General features: G+C 38.8%; 1 protein-coding gene across 6 annotated transcripts in view; it reads left to right on the top strand.

Moving 5' to 3' along the window:
• Positions 1 to 3,957, top strand: part of LOC134916465 (bifunctional heparan sulfate N-deacetylase/N-sulfotransferase 3-like) — a 474,893-nt gene extending 470,936 nt beyond the window's left edge. For 4 of the 6 annotated variants that reach the window (XM_063920216.1, XM_063920214.1, XM_063920217.1 and 1 more), the window contains one exon: positions 3,508 to 3,957. In XM_063920216.1, the coding sequence (XP_063776286.1) occupies positions 3,508 to 3,678 (171 nt within the window). In that variant the 3' untranslated portion in view covers positions 3,679 to 3,957. Of the gene's footprint in view, positions 1 to 3,502 lie in introns of all 6 variants that reach the window. The other 2 variants (XM_063920218.1, XM_063920219.1) reach the window with 1 other exon arrangement.
• Positions 3,958 to 11,665: the final 7,708 nt, after the last annotated feature.

The raw sequence follows: 11,665 nt of genomic DNA on the forward strand, positions 1-11,665 counted from the left end.
GATACATTGTAATAGAAGTTCCATGGTGGTTTAAGTAAATCAACTTGTAACAGATGTCTTATGATATATCAAGTAGACTGTTGAAACTATATCTGTTTTTAACAAATTAGACTATCTCTGCTTCAGTTATTAAAGCTCACTTGCTGCTGGTTCCATAAGGAATTGTGTTTTCCAATGTCTATATTTTAAAAAGATTTTTTATCTCTCCTGTACATCAAAATGGCAATTTTGAAGGTATAAACCTTAGGCAAAGTCAGTATAACTAAGATATACCTTTGAGAGGAACAATAGACAACACACAATATTAATAGTACTCATGTAAATTTTATTCCTCAATTCATTTACACATAACCTGCAATCAGAGCAGCATAAAGAACAATTACACCAATATAACCATGATCTCTCTAATGTAACCACATATTACCTAATATCTTGCAGCGCCTGTCCATTCAGGACTAATGTATATTCATTAAGGTATAATTGTCCTAAAGAGGTTATGATCTCTAGTTAATATTTTCACCCACATGGTACCAACCAGCAATTTATAAGATAGATTAAGGATCCATTTAAAAACAATCCTTTTACCTAATACTGAGTTATATAAACACTAGTCCATACCTCTCAACCATCCCGATTTTGGCAGGACAGTCCGATTTTTCACAGACTGTCCCACTGTCTCATCCGTGGGCCACCTCCGGCACGTGTAGATGTCCTTCCTCAGGCAAGCAAGAAGTTGGGAGATAAGCTAAGCTAGTGTCACTATAACATCATAGCTATAGTCTGTGGGACAGCAGCCATACAGGAGGAATCTGTTTTCCCTCCCAAATTTAATATTTTGTTACTACTCTCATTATTTTATGTGTCATATTAAAAGCTAAGTTTTAAGTTTGTCCACAGTAGCTATTAAAAATAGAGATAGACCGCAAAGAAATGATAATCAACTATGTATATATATATATATAAATATATATATATATATATATATGTGTGTGTGTATATATATATATATATATGTATGTATGTATGTATGTATATATATAATATATATATATATTATATATATGTGTATATATATATATATGTATGTATGTATATATATATATATATATATATAATATATATATATATATATACATATATAGTAAATGGCGGCACTCACAGACTGAAACAGTAAGTCAATTGAGCTTCTACGTTTTGGTTTTAATCAACCTTCATCAGGAATAACAATATATAAAAACATCTTACCGTAAATTCATGCCAAATGCACCTCGTGCCAATCACAGACATTGTACAATTACCGGATATCCGATGATGTCAGCAGCAGTGGGATTGAACCTCTGACATGACCACCAGCTCCGGACAAACAGTTACATGCACCCATCACCAAGGAAACTATAAACAGTAAAATAACGGCTAGATCACACACTTAATTTAGAATGGTATTGCTAGACACAATAGGACCAATTAAATGAAACTATTGAAGGACAAGTGTTCGTTCAAGCCATAGAGATGCATAGAATTCAGGTTGTATATCCATCTGGCCTCTCTTTGTAATAATGCTTTATCACAAATTCCCCCTCTCTTATCCTTCAGTACTACATCAATAATTTTATATTTTAGAGATGACAGATTAAGTTTCTTATCTCGGAAGTGCTTATCCACTGGCTGTTCTATATCTTTACCCTCTAAGGCCATCCTAATAGCACTGCAATGCTGAGCCATTCCTTCACGGAACGAATTCCCAGTTTCCATGTATCCTTTGCCCATCATCATACTGGAAAAAGGAAACCCATTAAACAAATTCTCACTTGCACTATGACATATGTAATGTACTTTATACGCTGCCCTTGCGGCTTGTATTACATAGGAAAAACGTCCCGGCAATTCTGTGAACAAATGGCTCAGCATCGCAGTGCTATTAGGATGGCCTTAGAGGGTAAAGATATAGACCAGCCAGTGGCTAAGCACTTCCGAGATAAGAAACATTGGGGGACATGTACTAAGCAGTGATAAAAGTGGAGAAGTGAACCAGTGGAGTAGTTGCCAATGGCAACCAATCAGATGCTTTGTATACTTTTATAGTATGCAAATTCTAAATGTTACATTACTGCTGATTGGTTGCTAAGGGCAATTCCTCCACTGGCTCACTTCTCCACTTTTATCACAGCTTAGTACATGCCCCCAAAGTAGACAGAGATAAATTACTAGCCAATCAACTCCTAACTGCCATGTTACAGGCTGTATTTGAATAGTGACAGTTTGGAGCTGCTTGGACGGTACTTTATCTCCGTCCACTTTATCTCTCTCCACGGCTTAGTAAATAGACCCCATAATCTGTCATCTCTGAAATATAAAATGATTGATGTAGTACTGGAGGATAAAAGAGGGGGAAATCGTGATAAAACATTATTATAAAGAAAGGCCAGATGGATATGGAAACTGAATACTATACATCTGTATGGCTTGAACAAATATTTGTCCTTTAATAGTCTCATTTACAGTAATTGGTCCTATTGTGTCTCGCATTACCATTCTATATTAAGTGTGTGATCTAGCCGTTATTTTACTGTTTATAGTTGCCTTGGTGATGGGTGCACGTAGTAAACTATGTGTCCGTAGTTGGTGGTCACATCAGAGGTTCACTCCCACTGCCACTGACATCATTGGATATCCGGTAATTGTACAGTGTTTGTGATTGGCACGAGGTGTATTTGGCATGTATTTAAGGTAAGATGTATTGATATATTGCTATTCCTGATGAAGGTTGATTAAAACCGAAACGTAGAAGCTCAATTGACTTACTGTTTCAGTCTGTGAGTGCCACCATTTACCTACTATATACCTTACCTGATGGATAGCACCCAGCCTGATGACACGCAATCCGTGAGTGCTGAGCCTGTCTCTCTCTCTCTCTCTCTCTCTCCCTATATATATATATATTCTATTTTTAAGAGAAAAATTATATACACACACACACACTCATATATATATATATATATATATATATATGAGTGTGTGTGTGTGTGTGTGTGTGTGTGTGTGTGTGTGTGTGTGTGTGTGTGTGTGTGTGTGTGTGTGTGTGTAATTTTTCTCTTAAAAATAGAATATTCCATATGGATTGAATACAAATTTACATTTAATAAATATTAAGAATCAAAATAATTACATAATATGTGCTCTTAAATGGCCATAAAAATCCCAATTCCTGAAACACTTCAGTGCATATCTCAATATAAGCGGAGAATGTAATATTGGGTGCCTGATCCTGAAATAGTTAATATCCAGAACTGGCTGCTACTGTATCTCAAGCACTGATATAATGCTTCTTTTAGGTAGTTCAGCAATGTTGTAGAGTTACCACAACCATGCAAAGATTAACGAGGTCCTTTTTGCAAAGAATCCCAATGCCCAGAATTGGAATGCAATGAATAAAGTCCAGAAATGCATGATATGTGTTTAGTATGATCCATAACTAATATTTATGCTTTTACTTTCTTATTAGTGCAGAGCCTTCTTGTCAAGTTATTACCAGGAACACAATGTGGAATTATCCAAACTTTTGCACAAACTTGGCCAACCTTTGCCCTCATGGCTGAGACAAGAACTGCAGAAAATCAGGTAGCACAAAGACAACATTTTTCAGTATCTTCCAAGAGAACCTTCAGTCACCTAGGATAAGAACCCCTTCAGTCATGCAGCAGCCAATGTAATATTCACCTATTTGGGAGAATACTCCACAGAACCCTTCCATGTGCTGGCATGTGGATTCTATCCCTGTCTTCTAGAGAACAATGTTCATCCATTGCCTGTCACTTACTGCCTGTTATGGATATGTGATGGATAATGACTGATTAATGCATAATGTTGACTATAAATAGCATTGGTGATGTCAAATCATTTAAAATGTTAAGTAATTTGCTCATCTGATTTTACAATAAATATTTTTTTATGTTCAAAGATTGTCCATTTCTTTTTGTATCTTATACAAGCTCTGATAAACACAACTTTCTGTTGTTCTAGGAAAATGTAGTAATAAATAAATATGCTGCGCTGTTGTACTTGATACCAAATAGATTTTATTTTCTAAAGGGTCTTTGGTTTCAATGTTGTGTAGAACTACAACCTCTTTGCGAATTATTAATGAGACCATTCTTATTTATAGCAATGTCATATATCTGTGCTGCAAGATTAGTACATTGTATCCATTATTTAATAGAGTTTTGCTCAATTTTTTATATCAGGTTGCACAAAAAACTAGAAAGCAGGAAAACTTCCAATTATACACCGTCAGGAAGTAGTTAGACCTTTTCCAATTTGACGCCATCATAAATTGTGAGATGGGTTTCCATAGTAATCGCTAACATGGATAACACATTGCAGTACATGTGTTGATTTAATAATTCTTATCATGGTGCAAAAATATTGAGCAATGGTTTTAGCCTTTACCCAGTATCTATACAGTACATAGTTCCATTACATCACATACACTATACAGGAGCAAATGTAGTAGCAGTGTGGGCAGTGGCAAGATTTCAACAATGATGATGATTTAAAGCAGTAAAAAATTATATTGCCGTCTTAAAACTAATGTCTACATTTCCAATGTCTTGCAACTGCCCGCAATTCACAAGATAATAAGTGTGATTAATATTGTTAATGAAAGACATCAATTATCCATATACATTATACTTGTTTTAGTACAATAAGGTCATGGACATGATAATTATCAGTTGAGCAGATACAGGTGTAACAGGTATAACAGAATGGCATACACTTTTCCATCATTAAACCTGCTAGTAGTAGTAAGTAACGTCTTCCTTCATAATGCCACATTCTGTCTCTATGTAAATTGGGTAATAATAGTTTGGAGATGAAAATGTAAAGTAAAAAAAAGAATCCATCCATATATTGATGAGAGATTTATCAAACCTTTTTAAGAGGGAAAATGAAGGTGTTTCCAATAGCAACCAATTAGATTCTAACTATCAGCATCTAGTATGGTCTATAAAATTATATAAATAATCAGGTTAGTTGCTGTGAGCAATACTTTCACTTTTCCACATTTGATACATGTTTCCCTTAGTTTTGTTTGTTTTGATGTGTATTAAATTAGTTATTGGTTTGTATCTTATATAGTTCTATGCTAATGACAAATTTTCTGTTGGGCATACAGACTGGACATACAGATGTGTCCTCATACATCTAGCCTTAATAAACCATGCAGCATGAGATGCCTGGCGTGATTGTGCCACCAGGTCCCGTACAACTAGCATCAGGCAGTTTTTTTGTTTTATGAAAATGTGTCTTAAGGGCCCCATACACTAGGAAGATAATGCCCGATTTCGGGCATTACGCCTGATATATCGGATAAAATTGGGCATTTTGGAGTTATTTCCGATGCGCGTTCCCGTGAGCATCTAATCGGATCCTCCAGATTGAATGTGATGCACATTCAATCATGTCCAACCCGGCAGGCATGGCTGGGATCGCCCAGGAACACCCAAGATACATTGCATGCAAAAGGACAGCATGCAATGTATTTGGGCGATCCTGCCCCCCGGGAGGCTGCCGGGGTGATTGTCTGCGACATGTCAGACGGACATGTAGTGTAAGTGTATGGTGCCCTTTAGTCACAATGCGATGCAACGAGGACAGACCAGGAGACTGTGCTGATTTACGTAGTTACATAGTTACATAATTAGTGAGGTTGAAAAGAGGCAATATGCCCATCGGGTTCAACCTGTATTCTGTGTTAAGCTGTGCATATTATAATTTATTTGATATATAACAATTGTATATCTGTGTATGGAGCAGAACAGAACGTGTATCAGAAAGAAGTTGCGGCTGCTACATTGTAGCACTTTGTATACAAATTCGGAAACTCAGCGCACACAGAAGTACAAATGTCATATACTGTGTCAAATTAATCAACACAGTTTTCCGGTGCATCCTAGTTGTATTGCCTTGCGACTAAAACACATTTTTTGACAAAAAGCTGAGATGGGCTGTTTGGTGTTGCTGCAGCAATGATGTATGAGGACACGTCTGTAACACTTCATTATGGGAGTGTAGACCTGATTCTACAACTGTTCCATCTAGACCACTGGGCTACAACAGTTCAACTCCAAATCATACCAGTCCATCATACAATATGGGGTCATTTTCCTGTTGTCCATTTAGTGAAACTTGGAGAAGTGTATATATAAGACTGCCAGGACCAGCTGTACAGAACAGGTACAAAAACATGGTGGTAACAATCCTGGTTCACCATCACTTGTAAATTATGTAGCAAAAATACAAATTATAAGATATTGGTTCTAACTAATAAACAAAACACAATTCTCATGCAACTGTAGCTGATATGAGTTAAGTAGGGGTTTCTACAAAAAATAATTATGGCTAATTTCACATTTGCTATAAACTGATGGTTTGGCACCTTATATACATAGCTATAATATTCAACCATTCATTTTGGATCTTTCTACCTATAGGAAACTCAAATATTCCTGGAGACTAAAAATCAACAGTGTTGTTGACATTCTTTTTATTAATAACAAAGCTGAAGGAAGCACATTATTCTTAAATTAATCTATGACATAGTACAATGGGTATAAGACATTACTATGGAGTACTTATAATGATGCTGACATTTTATAAAAAAAAAATAAAAGAAGTGTAGTTATTTTTCTCATTATACTAAAAATAGAACAACAATGAGCCCATTGAGAATACAAAGCATTACGGGATACTAAGGCAAATGCATGCTTGTTAAAAAAATGTGGTATTTCATTTAAAGACTTGTAAAGAGAATGGTTATGTGAGATAACGCTACATAATGACATCTCATTTGCAGCTGAAATCTCGGTGTCTGTGTAGTCGTTATCCCAAGCAAACACCTCTCCAATACCTTGCTAATTATGCCATTCTGAAGTCTGGATTGAGTGAAAGTGACGTACTGTATTTTGCTTTAAAAAAAAAAAATAACTCAGTATCAGTGTCTAGTGATTTATAATACATTGTATTTTCTTTATTTAAGAATCAACCTCAGCTCACACAAATCACGCACTGTAGTAATGGTAACATAAGGCTTCTACCATACCTGGGAGATACTGTGACAAAATAGGGTTTCTCTACCAATATATGGAAACCTGAGTAACCCCCACAGTATCCTAATACATGTGCAATTCAAAATATAGATTTCGACAATGCCATATAATTACAGTGGTACTAGCGTATTAGTCCAGTCCAGTGATACTGCCATATATGTCCAGTGATACTGCCGTATAAGTCCAGCGGTACTGCTGTATAAATCCAGTGATCCTGCCGTATAAATCCAGTTATCCTGCTATATAATTACAATGATACTGCCGTATCATTCCAGTGATCCTGCCGTATAACTCCAGTAATCCTGCCGTATAATTACAGTGGTACTGGCGTATAAATCCAGTCCAGTGATACTGCCGTATATGTCCATTGATACTGCCATATATGTCCAGCGGTACTGCCGTATAAATCCAGTGATCCTGCCGTATAAGTACAGTTATCCTGCTATATAATTACAATGATACTGCCGTATAATTCCAGTGATCCTGCCGTATAACTCCAGTAATCCTGTTGTATAATTACAGTGGTACTGGCGTATAAGACCAGTCCAGTGATACTGCCGTATATGTCCATTGATACTGCCGTATATATGTCCAGCGGTACTGCCGTATATGTCCATTGATACTGCCATATATGTCCAGTGGTACTGCCGTATAAATCCAGTGATCCTGCCGTATAATTCCAGTGGTACTGGCGTATAATTCCAGTGATCCTGCCGTATAATTCCAGTGATCCCGCTGTATAATTCCAGTGATCCTGCTGTATAAGTCCAGTGATCCTGCCGTATAATTACAGTGGTACTGGTGTATAAGTCTAGTCCAGTGATACTGCCGTATATGTCCAGTGATACTGCCATATATGTCCAGTGGTACTGCCGTATATGTCCAGCGGTACTGCCGTATATGTCCAGCGGTACTGTCGTATAAATCCAGTGATCCTGCTATATAATTCCAGTGGTACTGGCGTATAAGATTAGTGATCCTGCCCTATAATTACAGTGATCCTGCCATATAATTGCTGTGATCCTGCTGTATAAATCCAGTGGTACTGGCGTATAAGTCCAGTCCAGTGATACTGCTGTATATGTCAAGTGGCACTGCAGTATAAATCCAGTGATCCTGCCGTATAACTTCAGTGATCCTGCTATATAATTACAGTGGTACTGGCGTATAAGTCCAGTCCAGTGATACTGCAGTATTTGTCCAGTGATACTGCCGTATATGTCCATTGATACTGCCGTATATGTCCAGCGGTACTGCCGTATAAATCCAGTGATCTTGCTGTATAAATCCGGTGATCCTGCCATATAATGACAGCAGTACTGGCGTATAAGTCAGTGATCCTGCCATATAATTCCAGTGGTACTGGCGTATAAGTCCAATCCAGTGATACTGCCGTATAAGTCCAGTGATATTGGCATATAAGTCCAATGATCCTGCCGTATAAGTCCAGTGATCCTTCTGTATAATTCCAGTGATCCTGCCATATAAATCCAGTAATCCTGCCGTATAATTACAGTGGTACTGGCGTATAAGTCTAGTCCAGTGATACTGCCATATATGTCCAGTGATACTGCTATATATGTCAATTGATACTGCCGTATATGTCCAGCGGTACTGCCGTATTTGTCCATTGATACTGCCATATATGTTTTGTTTCCCCCAGCACCCTGAATGATAGCAGTAACCAGATTTAAATCCCATACAATATCTTAGAATTCAGATATCTTGGTTACATATATCTGCGCAAATGTATGTGTAAGCCCCCAAGCTGCGTCTAGGCATCTCTGTATATATATTGAGGGTCCCTAGTGCTATATCTAGGTGCAGGGCATGGCACCCCAAAAAAATCAGCATAAGCCAGACATCCCAGGACAGCATACCAGTGAAAAAACTATAATATTATTAGATTAGTGTTTAAGAAGCTGAAGCTATAGAGAAAGTGATACAAAAATCAGATGTAATTAAAATAAGAAATAGTGCTAAAGAAATTAGTATGTGATAAGTGTTAATATAAGGGTATGCCACACTAAAGCCATCCAGCTCTGCCAATTCAGTGGCACCACATCCCACACCTCCACCTGGTGATCCTGCTGTATAATTCCAGTGGTACTGGTGTATAAGTCTAGTCCAGTGATACTGCCGTATATGTCCAGTGGTACTGCCGTATAAGTCCAGTGGTACTGGCGTATAAGTACAGTGATCCTGCTGTATAATTCCAGTGGTACTGGCGTATAAGTCCAGTGATCCTACCATATAATTCCATATAAATCCATACAATTCCGTATAAGTCCAGTCCAGTGGTGCTGCCATATAAGTTCAGTGGTGCTGTCCTGTGCTGTATATTATTTACTCCAAATAAAGGGGTTATTATTATTTAATCCAAATTATTTTCACAGGGTTTGCCCTGTGTGGTGTTGAGGTTCGCTCTCCTGTACCGCATATTGTTACTTAACTCCAGAAAAATAATGGAGAAGAAAAATTTGGGGATAAAATAGGGAAAGATCAAGAACCATTTCCTCCTAGTGCTGAAGCTGCTGCCACTAGTCATGACATAGACGATGAAATCCCATCAACGTCATCTGCCAAGGCCGATGCCCAATGTGATAGTAGAGGGCATGTAAAATCCAAAAAGCCAAAGTTCAGTAAAAAGACCCAAAAAAATAAATTGAAATGGTCTGAAGATAAACGTAAACTTGCCAAAATGCCATTTACGACTCAGAGTGTCAAGAAACGGCTAAGGCCTTGGCCTATATTCATGAATAGTGCTTAAGCTTTACATGACGATGGAAGCCCTCATCCTCCCGCTAGAAAAATTATAAGAGTTAAGCTGGAAAAAACACAGAAAAGAACTGTGCATTCTAAGATGGTATCACAAATCCACAAGGACAGTCCAAGTGTGTCGGCGGTTGCGATGCCTGACCTTCCCAACACTGGACAGGAAGAGGTGGCTCCTTCCACCATTTGCACTCCCCCTGCAAGTGCTGGAAGGAGCACCCACAGTCCAGTTTCTGATATTCAAATTGAAGATGTTGTTGGCGCTGAGGAGGAAGTTGACGATTAGGATTCTGATGGTGATGTGGTTTGTTTAAATCAGGCACCGGGGGATACATCAGTTGTCTGTGGAATTAAGAAGCCCATTGTGATGCCTGGGTAAAATTCCAAAGTGGAATTATTTCTCCACAAATCCGGACAACAGGTGTCAAGCCGTGTGTTGCCTCTGTCAATCTGTAATAAGTAGAGGTAAGGATGTTAACCACCTAGGAACATCCTCCCTTATACGTCATCTGCTGCGCATTCATCAGAAGTCAGTGTCAAGTTGTAAAACTTTGGGTAAGAGCCAACCAACTCCCTCAACGTCAACTTCCTCCTCAGTCAGGAACGTCAGTAGTCCTGCAGGCCATGTCACTGGCAAGACTGAGCAGTCCTCTCCTAACTGGGATTTCTCCAGAGTATGCCTGCTGCTGCTGTTGTTGCTGCTGGGAGTCGATCATCATCCCAGAGGGGAAGTCGGAAGACCACTTGTACTACTTCAACTAAGCAATTGACTGTCCAACAGTCCTTTGTGAGGAAGATGAAATATGACAGCAGTCATCCTTTTGCAAAGCGGATAACTGAGGCCTTGACATGCATCCGGTATCTGCCATTAGTTCACTGGAACTTAGAGAATTGTTTGAGGTACTGTGTCCCCGGTATCAAATCCCATCTAGGTTCCACTTCACTAGGCAGGCGATACTGAGAATGTACAGAAACATCAGAAAAAGTGTCCTCAGTGTCCTTCAAAATGCAGTTGTACCTACTGTCCACTTAAGCACGGACATGTGGACAAGTGGAACAGGGCAGACTAAGGACTATATGACTGTGACAGCCCACTGGTTAGATGTATGGCCTCCCGCAGCAACAACAACAGCCGCAGTACCAGTAGCAGCATCACGCAAATGCCAACTCGTTCGTAGGCAGACTACGCTATGTATCACCGCTTTCCATAAGAGGCACACTGCTGACAACCTCTTACAGAAACTGAGGGACATCATTGCACAATGGCTTACCCCAATTAGACTCTATTGGGGATTTGTGAAACCGAACAATGCAATCAATATTGTGCGTACATTACATCTGGGCAAATTCCAGCACGTCCCATGTTTTGCACATACAATTAATTTGGTGGTGCAGAATTTTTTGAAAAATGACATGCAGGAGATGCTGTCGGTGGCCTGAAAAATTGTGGGCCACTTTCTGCATTCGGCCACTGCGTGCCGAAGGCTGGAACACCATCAAACACTCCTGAACCTGCCCTGCCATCACCTGAAGCAAGAGGTGGTAACATGGTGGAATTCAACACTCTATATGCTTCAGAGGATGGAGGAGCAGCAAAAGGCCATTCAAGCCTATATATCCACCTACGATATAGGCAAAGGAGGGGGAATATACCTGACTCAAGCAAAGTGTAGAATGATTTCCATCTTGTGCAAGGTTCTCCAACCCTTCGAACTTCCCACACATGAAGTCAGTTTAGACACTGCCAGCTTGAGTCAGGTCATTCCCGTCATCGGGCTTTTGCA

The sequence above is a fragment of the Pseudophryne corroboree genome, chromosome 1 (assembly GCF_028390025.1).
Source record: "Pseudophryne corroboree isolate aPseCor3 chromosome 1, aPseCor3.hap2, whole genome shotgun sequence".
In the NCBI taxonomy this organism is placed as follows: domain Eukaryota; kingdom Metazoa; phylum Chordata; class Amphibia; order Anura; family Myobatrachidae; genus Pseudophryne; species Pseudophryne corroboree.